The sequence below is a fragment of the Colias croceus genome, chromosome 25, assembly GCF_905220415.1.
Source record: "Colias croceus chromosome 25, ilColCroc2.1".
Lineage (NCBI taxonomy): Eukaryota > Metazoa > Arthropoda > Insecta > Lepidoptera > Pieridae > Colias > Colias croceus.
The window spans coordinates 3697298-3719215 of NC_059561.1; the positions used below are offsets into that span (position 1 = coordinate 3697298).

Below are 21918 nucleotides of genomic sequence, written 5' to 3' on the forward strand. Positions count from 1 at the left end.
GTCGCCGTTTTATTTGCAAGAAAAGTTTCTCAAAACCCAATACCTATTATAAAAAAACGGTCATATTATTTCAACAAACAAACACACAAACTCACCCGCAATCTCGATGACGTCACCGCTGAGCGTCACCACGCGGTATCGCGTCGCCCCGTACGCGATACGCGACGCTTGTTCCAACTCATTCGCTACGAGCGTATCGCGTAATGCGTAATAAAACGCCGCTAATACGCGTTGATCTTTCACTTGGACCAGGTCGAATAGACGCGGCACGTTTTCTGGGCTGAAAATAAAAAAAATGACAAAAAATCTTGATTTTGTATCCAAAAATATACATAAGAAAACCCATTATTAATAAACAAATAAATCGCGCAATAAATCCGCCAAAAATCATTAATTTTCACCTAAAACTATACATAAGGTTTTCCTCTTTAGCCTAAACTAATTATTATGCATGCCTGCATTCAGCGGCAAGGCGGTCTGAAACCCGGCGGCATGTGTGCACCTGTTCTAACTTAGTCACTACGAGCGAGTGACGCGTAATAAAAGGTGATGATGATGTCGATGAAGAGGATGAAGCCAATTCAGAATATGATGAAACAAAACACTCACAAAACAGTCCGTCTCTCGTAATTCTTCACCAAGTGCTGCTGTTTGTCCAGCGCAATGAAGGTGGCCCGCCCTATATCGTTCCTGCGCAGGAACTCGACGCACTCCTGCGCCGTGTCCACACTGTCCACTACTATGTTGTCTAACGCCCCACAACATGTCGATATTGCGACATCGTATTTAGCGTCTATGCCGCCGAGATCACCCTGTTAATAAAAAAAAAATGATCAAAAAGCTACTAAAGCACTTCTAACTATAATATTTTGCGAAGTTTTTACTTACCGTTTCGCACAAAAATAGTATTTTGATTACATAGAATATACTAGTTATATAATAGGTTGCTAAGTTGATAAATCTGTATTCAAAATTTTGTTTTTTTTATATTTTCCACAAAAAGGCAGTAAAAGTATAACAATTATAATATTTTTTTGCGTTTGATATTACACGCGTAGTAAAACATAACTAAATCGCGTTTAAAATTCGTTAAAAATATTAGCTGTTCTGTTTCACTTTTCTAAAATATTTGTTAAAAAAGCAAATATTTGTTAAAAAACCCAAACAAATTTATACCTCATATATTTAGTAAATTAAAAACTTACCAATCTCCCAAAAATGCCGGGCAATCTTCCCGACCGTTTTTCCTTCATAAGCGCATCTAAAACTCTGCCCCTTGATCTGTTCGCGTTCATTGCTTGCTTCGATTCTTCCAATTGAGCTCTGTAATATTATTATATTTAATACCTACTGATATTACTAATGTGAATGTAAGTTTGTTTGTTACGCATATAAAAAAATAAATAAAAACAATATAATAATACCTCAATTGTCTCCCTTCTCTTGTAATGTTAGTTTCTTCGGTTTTCAACGCTTGCAATCTTCCCTTGACTTGAGTTAATTCAGCCTCTTGCGATGGAACTGTTCTTGATAAATTGGCTCTCATACTGAAAATGAAATTTAAATACATAAAATGTCTATACATACTACTATAATAACATACAAAGAGAATTCCTTTCATCGATCTGAAAATATTATTACGACATTATGGCACGACTAACGAGAAGCATTATGGCACGACTAACGAGAAGCATTATGGCACGACTAACGAGAAGCATTATGGCACGACTAACGAGAAGCATTATGGCACGACTAACGAGAAGCATTATGGCACGACTAACGCGAAGCATTATGGCACGACTAACGAGAAGCACTATGGCACGACTAACGAGAAGCATTATGGCACGACTAACGCGAAGCATTATGGCACGACTAACGCGAAGCATTATGGCACGACTAACGAGAAGTATTATGGCACGACTAACGAGAAGCATTATGGCACGACTAACGCGAAGCATTATGGCACGACTAACGAGAAGTAATATGGCACGACTGACGAGAAGCATTATGGCATTTTAATAAGTGACATTATGAAAAGCAACAATTAAATGTTTAATATTAATTTACTTACGATTTCTTTTCGTCCAAATCACTGACTGCCTTTTCATAAGCTTCTTTCATATTATCTAATTTCTCTTTCTCCTTATTTTCCGTACTTAAATATATTTTTAGCTCAGATTCCGCAAGTTTGAAGTTTTTATTAGCTTCGTCGACGATTTTCTTCAAATCAATGAGTTTCGCTTGCAATCTATCTTTCTGTTCTTGTAGGCCTTTAGTTTTTTCTCTGAAAAAGATTTAGTAAAATTCACTAAAATTCATAATTTATCTAGTTCAATGAACAAAACTGTTTCATTTTATTAAATTAAGTTTAATTCATAATTAGCATTTTTTTAACTACATTCTAAAGTTATTTGGGTACTTGATTTTAGTGGACTGTTTATTATTTCTAAAAAAAAATATTAAACACTTTTTAGACTAACGTGGTCTAGACAATATAATTTGACATAAAAAAGCGAAGAATTACAATTTTATAATTGTAAAACAAGAAAGAAAAAAAAATATGCCCTTATCTTCGATTTTTAGTTTATATATAAAGTATAAACTCTCCCTTGTAATATGTTTTACCTTACACCAGCCATAACCGTTTGTAATTCTTCCTCCGAATTCCGTTTATTTTCTATATGTTTGGCCAGCAGTACCTCACAATCTGCTATTTCTCGTTTATTCTTATCTGGTATCTGTAATCAAAAACCATGTGTTTATGAGTATGTCTGTTTGTCCATGCATTTCTCCGAAACTTTTTAGAAATATGTGTCTGTTTTTGATGATTATATTTTTATTAATTTCGTCAAAGTCCGATTTGAAATATTCTTACATTGTTAGATAGTCCACTTATCGAGGCTATATCATATATCATATAATCACGCTAAGACCAATAGGAGCAATTCAGGCTATTTCGCGGGACACAAATAGTCTAAATAATCTCACCAATATTTTCTTTTTAATTTGTTTCCTCTGGCGCGATCACGGGTGGCCGAGGAGGTCAAGGCAAAAAGGCGTGGCTCCGCTCCTATTGGTCTTAGCGTGATGATATATAGCCTATAGGCTTCCTCGATAAATGGGCTATCAAACACCGAAAGAATTATACAAATCGGACCAGTAGTTCCTGAGATTAGCGCGTATAGTATAGATGCTATAAAACTAACATATCAAATTCTTACCAATTCCAATTCAATAAGTTTTCCCCTCTCATTCTTCAACAACTCCTCTAGATTACCCTTCTTCTTGTTAGCTTGAGTGTTATCAGCTTGTACGGAGACGAGTTTTCGTTTGGACGTTTGTAACTTTTCGCCGATTTCGTCTTTTTGCTTTTGCATGTCGTCGAATTGCCTGGAAACATATTATACATGGTATATTATATTATAGCTTCAGTAGCTTCTGCCCGCAGCTTCGCTCGCGTTTCAAAGAAAAACCCGCATAGTTCCCGTTACCGTGGGATTTCCGGGATAAAACTTCGGTTCAGTAGTATTAGCGTGAAGGAGTTACAAACATACATACACATACACACATATTGGTAGGACACTAATGCTACTAGTTGCTTTCCCTGGTTTGTGCCAGGTTGTCCCGATACAAAAAAAAATAGCCTAGCTCATGTTACTCAGTAAAAATTTAAGCTTTCAAATGGTAAAATATTAATTAATATCGATACACTAGTTTTGAATTTATTATTACACAAAAATACAAATCTTATCTTAATTACCTACATGTTGGGATATTTGTAAAGTTTAAACTAGAAATCTACTGTACTGATTAAAGATAACAAATAATTCCACAGCAAAAAGTTATTATTATACAGGGTGTCTCAAAAGAAAGTTTATATTTTGTGGATGAATAAAAAAAAGTAAGCGGTGTATTGAAAAAATGTTTATTAATTATTAAAGTGCATAATATGGGACTTTATTTCTTAAAAATAATATCGTCCAAATGCAGTCCATTGCGTTCACGGCACTCATTTAATCGAACACTAAAATTATTTATGACAGCTCGGCAGGTAGACACAGTGATGGCTGCCATGTCGTGTCGGATATTTTCTTTTAAATGCACTAGAGAAGTTGGTTTTTTGGCATACACTTTAGATTTAAGATACCCTTATACCCGATATTAGCTTACCGACCGCGGCTTCGCCCGCTTTGTCTAAAACCTAATAAATTATATACTAAAAACTTCCTCTTGAATCACTCTATCTATTAAAAAAAACCGCATCAAAATCCGTTGCGTAGTTTTAAAGATTTAAGCATACAAAGAGAGATAGGGATAGAGAAAGCGACTTTGTTTTATACGATGTTTAATTAAAGTTATTATTTCTAAGTGATAATAGTTAAAATTTATTTTTTTACAATATATTTAAGAAAATAATAAAAATACTTACTGCGTTCCATTCTTCAGTTCTGTAGTCTTTTCTCGCAGCTGCTGTTTAATTTCCGCCAACTTTTCGTCTATTTTCCCCAAATTCTCCTTCAATTCTTCCAATTCTTTATTCTTGTTCTCTATTATTTTGTTTGTTTCGTGACTGAAATAAGAAAAATATTTTTGTAAGTAATTGAAATTATAGACTTTTTTACCCGCGGACTTTAAGCATTCAAATGATAAGTTTTTTTAAAGGATAGTAAAGCATAAAGGGTAGTAGAAATTCTATCGCTCAAGCAGGATCACGGGTAGTCAACAGACTAGGTGTTGCCCCGGTTCGGCAAAAAGACGCGGGTTCGAATCCCGGGTCGTTATCGAATTTTTTTTTATTGTTTACAAATTTCTCATTGAAAACCTCCTCTTTTTTGAGATAGGATGAAAAATATCAAACCATTAAAACTGCGAAACTTGGTAATTTCATATTTATATTTTCACTAGTGCCACAGACTTAGAGTCGTCAGAACGAGTGTACCTACTATTTTATCTAAATTGTGTCTAAACATTATTAAAGTGAAACTTTTTAGTTGAGAGTAAAATTTTAAGGTCGCGTCATGGCAATACCGTCACGTCATGGAGTGAGGCGACGATTTTGGTATATTTGAATGTTACCAAAGAAGTTTCACTTCTGACACCTGTGTTCGGAACACGTGCGCTTTTTTTACTTACATATACTTCTGTAAAAGCGTATTCCTGGTCCGCAAAGCTGTATTAGTCAATTCCATAAGATCCACCGCTTCTCGCATCGGCTGTTCCAATCTCTGCTTCTCTTGTTCAACTAGACGCACTCTGTTCAATTTCTCCTTTCTCATTTCGCTGTATTCCTCTACTTTGACCGCTAGCTTTTCGATTGGTTCCTGTAGGTGGATAATATGTCATTGATTGCTTATTTAAAATCCCTCTTGTATCCCAAAAATAATCACAGAATATGGGACAATAGGCCCTTTTTGTGGCCTAAAATAATTATATTAATAAGTTACCAACCTAAATCTAAATATGTTTGTTACATTGACAACATTAAAAAGAAAGGCTTGATTATATTTTGTCAGTCTGACATTTTTTTTTTATAAACTAAAGGACTACTTAATAACCGATTGAATATTCTTCCACTAATGCCTGCATTAGGAATATATTACATACATAAATTATATTATACTGTTTAGTTCTTATTCTGGGCAAATTGGACAAAAAAAAGGCCAGGTAAGAATATAAATAAATTAAGCATTAATTTTCTTTTTTATATTCATTGATAACTTGAAACCTAGCGATAGATTTTTACCTTATATCTAGAAGTTCCGATGATATCTTCCAAATATTCCAACATTCCAGATTCGTGCTCCGTTTGTGCTTTTGGCTTCATCATGGCTATCTGTTCCACTTCACCCTAAGAAAATATAATATAATAACAAGTTTTTTATAAACCTGAAGGAATTTTACCATCAAGTCAGAACAAAATTCTGAGATAAATGCACAAATTCGTATTTCATGATGCTCCTATTATTCTCAAATTAATATACAACTATGACTACGAAAGCTCAATCTTTATGAATAGCATGTTCATAATTAGTGCATAAGGCATATATGTCATACATTTAATTATCGAACACTGATAAGATTATCAAAAATCAATTTTATGATTCACAAAAAGTCTTTTTTTAAACGACGGTTAGTTCCTTAGTTTAAAAATGCACATACTTGCAATATAAGAAACCGATTATGATCCAAATCAATGCCATGTGACCGGAGCATCTTCGCAACTTCCTTGAATTGAACTCGTCGGCCATTTAAATTATAGAAAGAGGAGTTATCTTTAAACGCAGTTCTGGATACCACAATTTCGCTGTTCGGCACCACTGTGTAACTTTCACCTTCCTGTAAAGACAATAATAGTTATTAATAACTGCCGTAAAGGGGTTAGGTACTAAAATTTTATAAGAGGCACATATAAAATAAATAATAGAAGAAAATAGATTGCTGATTTCAAGTCTTGGTAAGCGTTAAAGGGCCTACAGGTAAAAGTATACACATTATTTTATGAGGCTGCAGTTAGACGACGAGCGCGGTGGCTGTTCAGTTATAGCAAATTTATGTTTTATTAACAAGGACGTAAAGTTGAAATTAATTTTGAGTAACTAACTGCGCGGTGGCTGCGCGCTCGATCGCGTGGCGGCCGCGCGGCCACCGCGCAGTTAGTTACTCAAATTAATTTCAACTTTACGTTCAACTGGAAATGGTCCGGGTTCGCAGTGACGTGGCTGAGCGCGCGGCCGCCGCGCGGTCACCGTATTTTCGGCGCGTGAACATCTAATTTGAAACAGCTTTTTCAAGAGATCAAAATACTTTGTCCTTTCAAAATTCACAATAAAGTTTCTTTACAGCACAACATAATATTACAGCGTGTTAGAGTTGGATCAAGTAATATTACAATTGATTGTATGTCATCACGTGAATAATACGTAAATATACCGTATCAAATAGCCAGAAATAAAGATATAAATAGACTGTTAATAAAAAATATATTTTATGTCTGTGATAAATCAATTTCTCAAACTGCCCTTAATTTCAATATACTTTTGTTAAATTTAACCAATAATTTTAAAATTAAAATTCGATATACGTATATAAAGTATAGCCTCCTGAAATTCGATCAGTTTGTGGTCGTACTTCAAATAGAAACAAGATGAAGGTGTTCCTAATATTATTTGGTAAGTATATGTCTTCATTGGTATATTTTCGTCTAATTCATGACAAGCTAGTTAGCCGTGATTACCAAGACAAATTGCAGACGCTTCTCGCTTATTCAATTTCAACGTTCATTTACGATATTACGATATTATAATAGGCGATTGTTTATCGATAATGATGGCAAATAGATAGAATTTTTGCTCGCTCGTACATTCAGTCTTCATTACTCTACGGCAGGTTTACACGTGCTTAGTAACTAAGCTATTACTAATACTAAGTTCTTAAGTGTAATAAACTGTTCGATAACTGTTGATGAATAGTACAAGTAGATAATATAAATATATGCTATTTACGAAGCGACAAGTCAATACCTAACCGTATAGTTGCCGCATGCTGGTATAAAAAATTCGACAAGTTAGTCAGTAATGAGTTATACCGGCAAGTGAATCAATTAGAATGGTTGGGCACTAATACCTTCTACTAGCTCCTATGTGTAAACGGTTACTTCTAAGCCTATTTCGTTGATGGTGTGGCACACCACTAACACCCTATATTGATAAGTTAGAAGTATTATCACAATTAGCACTAAGCACTTAGTACTAAGCCCGTATAAGCTGGCCATTTTTGACAACAACCTTATTGAATTTTAGCAACGTTCGTGTTCGTCAAAGCAGAGCCTAGACCGCTTTGCGCCTGCGGGCCGGCGCCTCCTGGCAACGAAGTTTGCGGAAACAACTTGAAGACATACCAGAGTGAATGTGACTTGAATTGCTTCGGCGAGGGCAAAGTCCAACTTCTCTCTAGAGGAACATGCGAAGATCTCATAAGGATGCTCATGTCCAATAACAACTTAAATCCTTACAATCCGTACCCCTACAACCCGTACTATAACCCGAACTACAACCCGAACTACAACCCGAACTACAACCCCTATTATCCAGATTTATATCTTGGATTTAAGAATTGAATTGAACAATAAACAATTTGTTTTACATAATCGAAGATGTTATTTTATTTAATATTAATATCGCGTTATTGTAACGTAACATTTACACCAATGTAATAATGGAGAAAATTACTTCGATAGAAGTGCCAAGCATTGTTTTTGCAGCTTAATGTTGAATATTAAGGTACACATATAAATTATTTTTTAACAAGTTAAAATATAACATTATGTTCGCAAACATACAAGTTCTAAACATAAAAGGCTGAACAATTTTAGGAAAATAATAAAACAAAAAATTTGTAACGGTAATTCCCCAGAGAGCATGAAACTATCGTCATTACATTCACATTTCACAGTAAAGTTTATTTACAGCTTGTTTAAGTTGAATTAAGGAATATTACAATCGATTTTTATGTCATTACGTGAAAAACATACATACATACATACATACATACATTACGTAAATATACCGTACCTAATGCCCGAAGATATAAAAATGCCTTTTAATAAAATATATTTTATGTCTATGAAAAATCAATTTCTCAAACTGCCCTTAATTTCAATATACTATAATAAAATTTAATGTGTATTTTTTTTTATTAAAATTCGATGAACGTATATAAAGTGGGACTCCCTCATAGTCGTTCAGTTTGAATGAAAATGAAGGTGGTCATAGTATTGTTTGGTACGCAAGTGCAAAATTGTTAATAATATACAGGTGTGGCGTAATAAATGCATAACCTATTATAGATAAAGAAAGTTGTGGCGGTTCAGAAAATTAAATTTTATGTTTCGTAAATGTCCCTCGGTTTTCGAGATAGTGCAGGTTATCTATTCATTACGCCACACCCTGTATATATTCCCATCAAATACAAATTTCGTCCTCTGAGATACGCAACCCCAATGTCACATTAAATTAGACTAAAGTACAATTTTCTAATTAAATTTTAGCGACGTTCCTGGGGGCCTAGACAAAAACCATTTTCTGTAAGCGTTAACGCCAACGGAAAAATCTAATTGTATGGAGTTGACATTTGCTAACCAGAAGTCACGTGATTGCTGCTTAAATGGTAGACAAAGTCAATATTCCTCTTGCGGAAAGGAACGTCGAAGTGAGCGTGACACGCTAACGACAAAAATGTTCATCAAAATGGTAGACATGAGCCACTTTTGACAAACGCCAATGATATTTTGACGTTTCCGCAACACGATAAATTAGCGGGAGATCGGACCCAGACGCTAACGCTATTTTTAAAGGAGTTAACAGTAAACAGGATATTTTTGTGTGTTTTTAATTCAAATTAAATAGTGAAAATGCATAGTTTAAGATTATTATGGACTGCTAATATTGAAGCATCATTGCAAAGACGTCAAATAAGAATAAATCGACGTAAAATGGTGCAAATTGTGGAGATGGAGGAATTGGAGTTTATTCATCGTTTTAGGTTAGATAAACAAAGTTTGGCGTCTTTGTGATGATCTTCGGTGTTTAACCTCATTGAAAGGTACACGGGAAATTAGTTAAGAAATCAAGGTAAGTTTTATTAAGTTAGAAGTAGGTACTTCTAACCTTATTTAAAATATATTATAATATAAAGTTACTTAGTGTAATTTCTCAATGAAATCATGTTTCAGGTTTTGTGTACTCTTAGTTTTTTGGCTACGGGTTCATATCAACGCATTGTTGTACTAACGCAGCATTTGATACAAAGAACAACTAGTAGGTGTATTCGTCAAGTTGTTGAAGCATTGAGCCATCCGGCCATTATAAATAAATGGATTCTGTTTCCGAGGTCGCAACAACAACGAGCCCAAATAAGACTTGAGTAAGTTATGATAGGACAAAAGTATTTAAGTTTAAAGATATACTAGAATAATTTTAATTAGTAGCATATTCCTGATGTACTTTACACAAAACAATATACTTTCTTTAAGGCTGATAGGTACACTTAGAAAATGCCTCATGTAGCCTCGTATGCAAATTAGGTTCAAAATACTAGTAAAAAAATCTGTCCTCTTATAAACTAAAATATAAGGTATTATATTTTCCAAAACTACAGGTTTCAGAGGCGGTTTAGACTCCCGGGTATAGTTGGATGCATAGACTGTACCCATGTGGCAATAGTCAAGCCATCAGATGATGAACACCTATTTTTTAATCGGAAAGGGTATCATTCATTGAATGTACAAATGGTAAGTTTACATTTGTCTGTGACTCAACTATGTAAATAGCTTTATATAGTTCTTACAGAAACATTCATAAGATTATTACATAGGTATATAATATAATAATTGTTAAATAATATTTTTCCTGTCAACAGGTATGCGACAGTAATTTAAAAATTACTAATGTAAATCCAAAGTTTGGCGGAGCTACCCATGACTCTTTCATATGGGCATCTAGCAGAATGGAAACATTTATGAGAGAATTGCACCAAAATGGAGAACAAGTGTGGTTATTAGGTAGGTTAATAAATAATTTTATGGTATATTTTTAGATAACACTTGTTGAAAACATTTTATTCGCAAATAATCATTACATAGTACAAATATTTATTTATGTGTTTTTAGGTGATTCTGGATATCCTCAGCGGCCATGGCTGATGACTCCTATTTTAAATACAATTCCTGGCTCTGTTGAAGATACATATACTCAGCGACATGTACAAGCAAGGAACTGTATAGAACGCTGTTTTGGATTGCTCAAGTCACGTTGGAGGTGTTTATTAAGACACAGGACCTTGCATTATCATCCTGTGGTTGCTGGGAAAATTGTACTTGCCTGTTGTGTGTTACACAATATGGCTTTAGAGGCCAATTTACCTTCTCCATCTATTATGGAAGTAGAAGAAGATGATGCTCAACCTGAGAATGCATCTAATAGTGTTGGTGCTGCTAGTAGTCAAAGTGAGCTACTCCAAGGCAGGGCAGTACTGAATAATCTTTTATCCAGACTTTAATTCATGAGTATAATTTTAAGTAGTTGTAATAGTTAAAGTATTACTTAGTTGTTAGTGTGTAATGGTCTAGGTGTAAGTGATTTGTGAAAGTAATAATATAACAAAACCTCATTTCCAAGTTGAAGGTATAACAAGGTTCTTATTTTCTGTCAAATATGTTTCATTAATATTAATATACACTATGCATATTTTATTGTTCAATTAATTTTATATTAGTAAGTAGTAGTTATAATTTTGTTTATGTAGTTTTAATCTTATTCTTTTGTAACATATTTTATACATTAATATAAGGAATGCAACAAGTGAATATGAATAAATACAATATTTAATTACATTAGGCTTAGAATACATAGTATAAGGGCTGATTTTTCAATAGCCAGATATCTATACAAAAGCTGTCAAACCGCAACATTTATTCCCCAGGTAAAAATTATCTGACCATTGAGAATGAAGGGCAGAACATAATTATGTTACTTAAATTCTAATTTGGTGTAGTACTTGTACTAGTTAAAGTATTTCTTACTTGTGTATCATTATTTATTATTATTATTAGTGTATAACAGTATATATTGTGTTAGTAATTTGTGAAAGCAATGTAAAAAATTTCATTTCCATTGAAGATAAAAATTAAAAATATTCTTTAAAATAATATGTTTTATTAATAGTACACTATGCACTTATAAAATTAATATAGTATAAAAGGAGTCTTAAAAAATAATAACAAAATATAATTACATAGCTTAAAAATTAAAATACAAAATGTCCTAAATTAAAATTAGATTAAGAGTAGAATATATAAAAATAACTGCATTAAAAACAACCGACTTCAAAAACGGAAAAGTAAAAAATAAAAAAGGTTTGGTATTATTAGTTACTACATATTATTTAGATGTGCTATTTACTAAAAAAAAGGTTTGATGTTGGTGCACGGGCACGTGTTTAGTGCTCGGCACCGACTTCAAACCCATTTAATAAATAGCACATCTAAATAATATGTAGTAATTAATAATATCAAATCTTTTTTATTTCTTACTTTTCCGTTTTTGAAGTCGGTTGTTTTTAACGCAGTTATTTTTATATATTCTACTCTTAATCTAATTTTAATTTAGGACATTTTGTATTTTAAGCTATGTAATTATATTTTGTTATTTTTTAAGAACGAATCAAACTAGCCCAAACTCGATAAAGTTGAGTCAATATATTACTGAGTTCCTATGGCCACCTTCCGATTCCATCATCAAATCAGCTCTATGTCATGATAATATTTCATCGCTATCCAATTTACATACGTATACAAAATTTCAGCTCAATCAGTTACACAGAACAAATATACTGTAGGGAGATCAGTTACCGGGAAGTGAATCAAAGTTACTTGCTACATTCCAATTAATTCATCGAGTCATGACAAAAATGCTCATAAAATAAAAACTACTGGGCCTAGGCGTATAAAATTTTTATGGGACCAATTCACACCATCCCGCATCGAACAAAAAAAGAATCACGTAAATTTCTGATTTTAAAATCTGATTTATAAGCGCGCGTTTGCGTTTGACAGTTACAGATACTGACTCTTTGACAATTGACTGTTGACAGTTGACACTTGCTACACACTATTCCATAGACTAATTATAGAGTGTTTCGGGTAACGCTGCGGAATGGGCGTTCAGCGTTCCATGTGTAACTTGTCTACCAATTTCAACACGCTAATGTCAAGTCCTTAGCGTGAGCGGAAAACGCTTGCATTGAAAACGCTTGGTTTTTGTCTAGGCCCCCTGTTCGTCAAAGCACAGGTTAGACCTGAATGTGGCTGCGCGCCAGCGCCTCCTGTTTGCGCAAGCAACTTAAAGACATACGACAGTGAATGTGACATGCATTGCTCCGGCCCTGGCAGTGACACTCTCCAAGTTCTCTACAGAGGGACGTGCGAAGATCTCATAAGGATGCTCACGTCCAATAACAATTTTAATCTCTACAATCCGTACCCCTACAACCCGTACTATAACCCGAACTACAACCCCTATTATCCAGATTTATATCTTGGATTTAAGAATTGAACTAAACAATAAACAGTTGTATATCTATTGAACATGATCTTTTAATCATATATCTAAAGAAAATTACTTCGATAGAAGTGCCAAGCAATGTTATAGGACCTACATAATGATTTATGAATGTTATTCACTACATGGAGTAATCCTAGAATAAAAATTTATAAAAAAGATGTTTTACGACAAAGATGATAAAAAGGGTAAAAAGCGAGCATGTAGTACAATTACCACTCATCATCATCTTTTACTATTTTTGATATTATTGGTAAAATATTTGCGATTTGTCACGACTCACATTATATACTTACAGATCTAGAAAAATCGCGAATTATATGAAATTTTAAAAATGGTTTTCATGATTATAAAAACTTTACCTACCTAATTCTAAAATTGTAGCATACCAGAATAACACTTGATGGTTTAAATTAAAAAAGTGAGAGCAAATTAGTCAAACTTATTAAATTCACATACTCTACAAATGATTTTTTTTTTTTTTTTTTTTTTTGTGTGGTGTTTCTCAATGTTAGCCAGAAGGGCTTCTACATTTTAACGCGGACGCGGGGGTGAACTGAAGGTTCACCCTGGTAGCGACATGCACAAGGGCGTCCCCCCTTGACGGGGACCACGAACCTCGGCTTGAGCTGTCGCTTGAGTGGAGGAGGCCTGAAGGGCCCTAATCGGACGGGCTACAAATGATGTTGGATAAGAATTACACGCTAAAATTAGATACACGTAGAAAAACTTATATGTGCAAATAAAAACAAACGCAATTAAGAAAATTATAGTTTTCTATGCGCATACTCAACATGAAAGCCTTATTTGTTTTTTGTGGTAAGATATTGAAATTTTATTCCTTAATTCCTTTCTGTTCCTTTTTGTAAAAAAAATCAAATACATTATTTTGTTCAGTTTAATATGTATTACTATTTAGTAAAAAGTGAACTCCCATATTTATTTAGAACGCTTTTTCCCTAATTAAAACTAGTTGTAATTAATAATTTAAACAAAAACTAGACCGTCTTCGAATTGTCAGAAGACAAAATTTTAATAAGAGACACGGAAGGCTCACAGGCCACAAGATCTGTGAAATAAAGATAAAATCATCAAAATCCGATCACGCAGTCGAAACTTGAGGTAACAAACCCTACGAAAAAATTACAGTCAACTTTTTTTAGGAAAAATCCTATGGGAATTTCCTTTGACTCCAGAACCTTGTAATTCTAAATATTGTATATTTATTTCAGCACTTCTATCAGTTGCCGTGGCACGAATCAACATAATCTGCTATTGCAAATCCGCTCCGTACGTTTGCGCGAATAATCATGTATCCTATAGAGGCGAATGCAATATGAAATGCGCTGGACTCATACTGGATAAGGATCTTTATGTAATACATAAGGGCAAATGTAGAGATTATTATTAATTATTATTTAATGACCTTGAATGATATTTTTCGATGGTCAAACAATGTGTAAACAATAAATTAACTATCTTACGTAATCTTGTGTTTTAATTGTGGTATGAGGTGGCATTATTTTTGAAACATTCTTAAAATATTATAATACTAGCTTACCGCCCGCGGCTTCGCCCGCTTTGTCTAAAACCTAATAAATTATATACCTACCTCTTGAATTACTCTATCTATTAAAAAAAGACGGGTTGCACTCCGGGAGTGCCGGCAGAAGTGAAAACTTGATTATTAACGTTCAGCATGTTTGATATTTTGGAATGGTATCCGTCTTACGCATGGAATATTAGGGCTAAAAAAAATAAAAATCCGTCTTACGCTTTTTCGATCAGGCCACGTGTCCTGACGCGAGTTTAAGATTTTAAACCCAACGCCGCTAAAGAAGTTTTCACTTCAAAAACCGCATCAAAATCCGTTGCGTAGTTTTAAAGATTTAAGCATACAAAGGGACATAGGGATATAGGGACATAGGGACAGAGAAAGCGACTTTGTTTTATACTATGTAGTGATACCACAACACCAAAGTATGATATTTGGATTAAATATGATATTTTTCTTCATGAATTTTGCATATTATGTACTGTTTTGTAGAGATATGATATCTACAACAACTTTTCGGAATGTTCAAATATGCATAGTGCATGTGTGCATACTGTGACAAGTCACAATAATTGAATGAACAGATACAATAAAAGCTTTAAACTACATTAATATAAAAAAATAATATAAATATGTAAGCATTTAGTATGGAATGAAACGTATTTATGAAGCTTTCAGAGAAAATGTCTGAATTTAGTACGACATGTTTTCCATTTTGAACTGCAATATTTCTCTCATGCTAAATCAAATTAATCTTTAAAAACACCTATAGTATGCCTATTTACAGTGACCTTGAAGTATTCAGAACACTTGTTTAATTAACTTTGGGTCTGTATTGTTTGTCGATAAGTAAATGTTTCCATAACAACAAATAAAGCAGTGAAATTTGAGATTTTTTGGAATGAAATCATTAAGACCATTTTCGTAGAGAATTTTAAGATCAAAAACTTCGGTTTAAAGGTACAAACTCAATGGTTTAAAGTGTTTATTTTTGTTACCGTTTTCGAGAAAAATCCAATAAACATCAAATTATAATGTACCTACGTCTATGCTGTCTGTAGGAGGTAGATATATACAAGTTTAGATTCCTTAGAATATCAACTTGACCAATATTTACAAAATACATTTTTTATATACATTATAAAATATTCACGTCTAGCGTGACTCCCTATTAGAATATAACTAAATTAGTTAATTCTCAGTGTTATTACGCAAATTAGTCAAAGTTATTAAATCTACACATTGTACGAATAGTATTCGATAAGAATTACACGCCAAAATTAGATAACACGAAACATAAAGTGCTATTAGTAGGTATGTAAATAAAAACAAACGCAATTAGCAAAATCATAGTTATGCGTACACTCAAGATGAAGGCTGTATTAGTATTGTGTGGTAAGTTATCGAAAAAATAATACTATCGAATAAAAATTCGTGTTTTAGTAAGTCGATACGACTTACTAAAACACGAATACACACGGTCAACTAGCTCGATCGATCCTCTGATAAGGGTCTCTGCAAATGCGTTACCCGCTTTTTATGGATAAAAGTTATCTTTTAATATTTCAATATTGACAACGGAAATAAAGGAACTGACTGGAAATGGTATAAGGCTCCGGTCTCAAGTCCCACTCATCGAACAAAACACAGCAGCATTCGCATGCTACTATTACACAGGCACCGATCTTCTGTTATGTGGATCCCCGGTGCGAAGCCCGATTCTTGCCAAAGCATGCTTGATTCCCACATTAAAGTATATTGTTAGCCGACTGCGAAAGAAAGAGTGCATGTATGCATTATTTAATCAAACAAAGTGTTGTAGTAATCATCAGAACTGGGAATGATATAGGCTACATAAATTAGCAGTCGGGATTTGTCTCCATAATAATTATTTTTTCAGTTCTGCTAGCACTTAGCACGGTGGACGCTGACGTGCCCCTCGAGTGTTTCTGCGACGAGGGTCCCGAGGTGTGCGCGAACAATCACGTGACATACAAGGGGGTGTGTAACATGAAATGCGCTGGCCTGTTACTGGATAGACACCTTTATGTTGTACACGAAGGAAAGTGTATAGATTAGCATTGTCTGGACTAGAGTCTTGGTGGTTATGTTGGGTGGTAAATAAACTATCTAAACATTTTCTGTGTTTTATTGATAATTTTACAGAGAATGGTTATGGCTCTATAAAAGTGCCTAATAAATTATTATGTATCTTCTGATAAGAAACTACTACCTAAATCTCGGCATAATATCGTTATAAATAATAGCTCGTTTCGTTTGAAAATGTCGATATCATACAATTAGACGAGGAACTAGGTACGTGATTTTCAATAACTTTGATTTACAGATTACTAATACATGATTTTTCCTATTAAATTTTTTATCATATGAATTTGATCCCAAATCACATTTAACAAGTTTAATTTTATTATCTAGTTAATCTCACCAGTAAACAGTAATAAATATGCAAGTATTAGTGTTTTAATTGAATTTTTTATTCATAAAACGTAAAATCAATTACCGGAATGGCTATAAAACATTAATCTAATGTAACAATGTTGTGCGTGTTAAAGTATTTAATTAACAAGAGTACTTAACACATACTAACCTAAAGTACAATGGACATATTATATTTATTCATACAACTAGCGGTCCGCCCCGGCTTCGCCCGTGGTACAATGTTTACGTTTTCTCTACATAAGATCCATCATCATACTTCAAGAAATATAATAAAAAAGAATTATCGAAATCGGTTCAGCCGTTCTCGAGTTATGCTCTTACCAACACATTTTGCGATTCATTTTTATATATAAGAAGAAGATATTATACCAGGGACCAGTCAATAAGTTTAGTGGAAAATGCTATAACATATTATATCAGGGAATACGTTTATTTACTCTCAAAGCTACATTTACTCGTGAAATTAGAAAATTATGAATTATATATTCGTTAAATGTACCCAAACTAATCTTTAATGTATAAATAATAAGCTAAAGTTATAGTTTACCTTTATTTTGTTATAAGTATCATTGCAGACAGAACCTATAGTGACAAATTTGAGTGGCAGTCAATTTGGGAAATCTCTTTTATTTATATGCCCTACCTTTTTTTGGAAAATTTTGCGGACGGAGGACACAAGCCTTCTATCTGACAATATACAATCTCGCGTGTTCGGATGGATTATAAAATGACTGCATTGACTATTTAGCAGTAACATACACATGGTCCTTTTATTACCAGGCCATAAATATATGAGAACTAACATAGTATGAAATTCCATTACAAATTTATAATTATACAGAGACAGTAGTTTTTTTTTATAATGTCTGTTTTATTCTATATTTTATTGATAATTTTATTTGTATGCATTTACATAAACAAAAATAGACAAAAAAGTACAATATTAAAGAAAGTAAAACGTAGTAATGACGACATTCCATACTTTGGAAGTTCTTTATATTTCGTGATAAGTCCTGAACGTACGTATTTTAATTGCTTAGTGAAGTTTAATAGTAAATAGAGATTATTAAGGCTTAAAAATGATTATTCGTAGTGATTATGAAGAAGCTGATACTTTATAGTCGAGTAACAACCAAACGAGGCGGAGTGTTGCAGTCGTCGCTTGGACCTTTCATACATAATAATTATTACAGTGAGTTTCTATTAAGGCCTGAATCGGGTAGAATCCCCTTTTGATACCGAAAATTAACTCTAGTTATAACCGTTTATCTTCTTAGATTCTTTACGTACATATCTAAAAAAAATGTATATTAAAGTTTCGAATATGATAAAGGGCATGGTTGTTTTAATTTGTTTATTTTACAATCAGGTTTTTTGGAAAAAAAATCATGAACTGAGGTCGATTTTTGTACTTTAAACCAAAACGCTAAGTCAATATAATGTCAATTATTGTAGTGTTTTTACAGTGTGTTTATGAAATTGAAACACAGGGCATGGTTGTTTTAAATTTTGATTCAATATCCAAATATCTTTTTAAATAATTTTTATACGTACTTTTACTACGATAGATTCGCGCCGGTGCCCCGATTCCGCCTAGTAAATCGTCGCCAAGGTCGCTAGCCCCTATTAACGCCTTAATGATATTTAAGAGAATATACAGTAATTTTGAAAGTGAATGAATTTGTAAAGAAATATAGATAACTATTTCTATTGTAATGAATAGTGAATGAAAAGATATTTCGACCAGATATAACGTACAAGTAGGTATAATATACAACGGTTGACTCTTTTCTGTTGGAAAAACGTTATAAAACAACGTGGTTAAAAGCGAAAATGAGATCGTAATATTAAAAAAAAAAAAACAAAATTTCGTCATCAGGTCATAATACCTACTTTCAATTTCAGTGATTACAGAACCAACACACGCAGAAGCAGTATTAAAGAATATGTTAGAGAAGGACAATTTGGTTCGCTTCACAAAACCAGTAATTGGCAATGCTATGATTTTTGCACCTGGTAAGTCAAATAACATAATGAATGTTTGACTCATATTTATTGTTTTAATATAATATTCTTTTCACTATTCCAATCGTACAACTAAGGCTGGTTGCAGAGCTTGACCGACCATCAGTGCGTACGTCAGTCGCGCTTGTCATATGTATGGAAATTCATAAAACCGTTCATAGCTAGACCGACCATACGCACGCGTATTGTCATGCATATTAGTGTCAGTGCTGATTTACACAGGGTCAGTAACTGACTACAAATTCGAGGCAAATCAGTGCTGACCCGAAAAAAAACCCTGTGTAAACAGATTTGAAGTCAGTACAGAGGCTTGAAGTCTATGTAAACAGTTTAAAGTCAGTCGCGGCGCCGAATTTCGGAGCCGCGACTGACTTGTCTACTGACCCTGTGTAAATCAGCATTCATAGTCATACAATTGTTGATGCGTATCGTCAGGAACGACGGTACGCACTGACGGTCGGTCAAGCTCTGCAACCAGCCTAAATTCGTATAGAATTGATAAATGATATGTTTATCTGATTTAGTTTTACTAAAATAAAGCTTACGTATGTTTCACTACATGACATTTAATATTAAAGTCACAATAAAGAGAAATTATAAGGCCTTCTATAGTTTTATTGAGCCTATGATTGTCTATGAGTACCTACACTGAGAAAAATTTTCTTTAGCAAAGTACCAATTTAGCTCGGTTAAAAATTATTCTGCTGCATTCAATCAAGACATATTTAAAATGTGCATTAAAGCTTTGCTAGTATTATACAAGCAAGTATTGCTAAATATTCTTGGCTATTATTAAAAAAGTACTTATTTATTTCAAAATTACCGGCTCGGTCAATATTACCTTTACCGAATTAGGTTCAAAATAGACAAGCTTACGTTATTATTTAATGATAAGCAAGTTATTTAATTTTAGACTTAACCATAGTTGGTTACGATTTACACAAGAGTTCGGTTAAAAATAAACAAGCTTACATAATGATTTAATGACAAGTAAATCATTTAAATTTAGACATAATATTATTTGGCTAAAATTAAATAACTTTCTATGATGCATATAACCGTGTTTCTTACTTAAAAACAAACAAGTAACTTATCTATTGGGAGATAAGCACAGCTCGGCAATTAACAATGGAGCGAATACTATTTTTGACCGAGTAACTTGATAAAAATTAAACAAGGAATTGGCTGCGTAGCCCGCAAAGTCAGCCATTTCTATCAAATCATAGTCGAGTGACGAACGTGTCTGTTGAAGCGCCGCCGCCTCAGCACCTACCTACAAGGCAGATTCAAATTTACATTAAAACAATATCTTTTCATCATCATTTTGAATTTTAATCAATCTATTATAGAAGAGCAAGATGCAGAAGACAAACTATTATGGCTCAAAAAATCCTCTGAGCCATGGACAGCCTTAGAACTAAAGTGGCAAGAAACTATGTACAGAGACGAGGCTAATTGCTGCAAAATAGTTAACCATAGCTCCAATACCTCAATACAATGAATATGCGGCTCTTAAAAAACTCAAAGGATATCTTCTGGTGAGTGCAGTTTTTTAGAATTTTTTGTCTGCTTTAGTTTAATTAGTTTTGTAATTTGTATACTTACTCACGTTTTTTTTATTTGTTTACAGCTAGAAAAAGATTTTGAAAACCAAAGGACAATATACCGAAATCACTGAAAGCTTCCCCACAATCAAGCCAAAAATATTTGAATTAGTAAGTTACTTCTGATCAAGCAAGATATTGTCATATACCTATTACTTTATTAAATACCTATTACTTTAGTAAATTACATTAGGTACGATATAGTTCCGATATAATATCTAGACATCAAACATGTCTATGATCCTAGATGTTGACAATTTTTTGGATAAAAATCATTTCCAGTTGCTTGAATACTTATAATGGCCTTGGGTGAAGACACATTTCATTTTATCTAAAAAGTGTTTTGGGTGTGGTTCTTTCACATTTTGTAACGAGGTTCAACCAGAACATTTTATAATAGAAAACGAACAATATGTAAAGAGCTTATTGTACTTTAATTTTTTTTGGTGCAAAAAATGTTTAAGTTTTAGCATTTATGATCATTTTCCCGACGACGAATGTGAATTATGTTTCAATGAGAATAAATTCAAATGTTTAAAATGACGGTTTTCCTTGTTGGGTTGTAATAAAATTGTTAGATCAAAAAGATTACTTATTCTCCTAGCTTATTCTATAGGTTTTGCCTAAACTTTTGACTTATCAAATACATATAAGTACAATATTTAGGTGTAGTAACTTGCTTACATTACCATAATGATTGTTTTTTTTTTATGTAAACAAACCTAAACCACTTGCATTAGAGAACAAACTCCAACATCGCGAATTAAAATCAGCTGTTCCGTAGATTTTTTCCACTTTTGTATATGAAACAGCTGATATTTCTTTTACGATGTTGGATTTGGCCCTATATCTAATTAAAGTAGTTCAGGTTCGTAGTCTGAGTCATTCCTTAAAAGTTTGCTCATGATTTATATTTCACCCTGTTATTGTGAAAATTAAAATACAGAACTCCAGTATCGTTTCTTGACATTGTGAATTGTGTACTATTTTTAAAAGTAGTAATATTTAAAGTGTAAGTAGTTAATGTTACTTGAAATGATTGTATCGTGTACTGAATAAAGCTAATTTCATTAATGTGCATTATTTTCTTTCAGTTTTTTCTTAGTTTTTGGTGTGTCGGCAAAATGAGTGTTGTTTTCCTACATGAACGTTTCATTGG

The 21918-nt window shown here is 33.2% G+C and overlaps 3 protein-coding genes and 1 long non-coding RNA gene across 6 annotated transcripts in view; 3 read left to right on the plus strand and 1 right to left on the minus strand.

Moving 5' to 3' along the window:
* The window catches only part of LOC123703100 (structural maintenance of chromosomes protein 4), a 52595-nt gene that overhangs the window by 10104 nt on the left and 20573 nt on the right, over nt 1-21918 (minus strand). Inside the window, exons 3-13 of the mRNA XM_045650982.1 lie at nt 6160-6336; nt 5744-5848; nt 5134-5321; nt 4430-4570; nt 3222-3390; nt 2626-2738; nt 2072-2284; nt 1425-1547; nt 1206-1323; nt 610-812; nt 96-280 (exon numbers count right to left, since the gene is read on the minus strand). Of these exons, the coding sequence (XP_045506938.1) occupies nt 96-280; nt 610-812; nt 1206-1323; nt 1425-1547; nt 2072-2284; nt 2626-2738; nt 3222-3390; nt 4430-4570; nt 5134-5321; nt 5744-5848; nt 6160-6336 (1735 nt within the window). The remainder of the gene's footprint in view (nt 1-95; nt 281-609; nt 813-1205; nt 1324-1424; nt 1548-2071; nt 2285-2625; nt 2739-3221; nt 3391-4429; nt 4571-5133; nt 5322-5743; nt 5849-6159; nt 6337-21918) is intronic.
* LOC123703110 lies at nt 6959-13141 on the plus strand. 3 transcript variants are annotated; one of them, XM_045650999.1, is made up of 3 exons: nt 6959-7169; nt 9047-9053; nt 12827-13141. In XM_045650999.1, the coding sequence occupies exons 1-3, from the start codon at nt 7145-7147 to the stop codon at nt 13107-13109; spliced, it is 315 nt and encodes a 104-aa protein (XP_045506955.1). In that variant the 5' UTR covers nt 6959-7144; the 3' UTR covers nt 13110-13141. The 3 variants fall into 3 exon arrangements, with proteins under 3 accessions (XP_045506955.1, XP_045506953.1, XP_045506954.1); XM_045650998.1 differs by lacking the exon at nt 6959-7169 and adding an exon at nt 8730-8780; XM_045650997.1 differs by lacking the exons at nt 9047-9053; nt 12827-13141 and adding an exon at nt 7800-8151 and having other exon boundaries at nt 6993-7169.
* Nucleotides 9361-11297, plus strand: LOC123703106 (putative nuclease HARBI1). The gene is made up of 5 exons (XM_045650992.1): nt 9361-9629; nt 9731-9921; nt 10156-10288; nt 10417-10558; nt 10667-11297. The coding sequence occupies exons 3-5, from the start codon at nt 10286-10288 to the stop codon at nt 11053-11055; spliced, it is 534 nt and encodes a 177-aa protein (XP_045506948.1). The 5' UTR covers nt 9361-9629; nt 9731-9921; nt 10156-10285; the 3' UTR covers nt 11056-11297.
* On the plus strand, nt 20535-21833 carry LOC123703113. The gene is made up of 2 exons (XR_006752951.1): nt 20535-20693; nt 20786-21833. It is a non-coding gene; the product is annotated as an uncharacterized LOC123703113 (long non-coding RNA).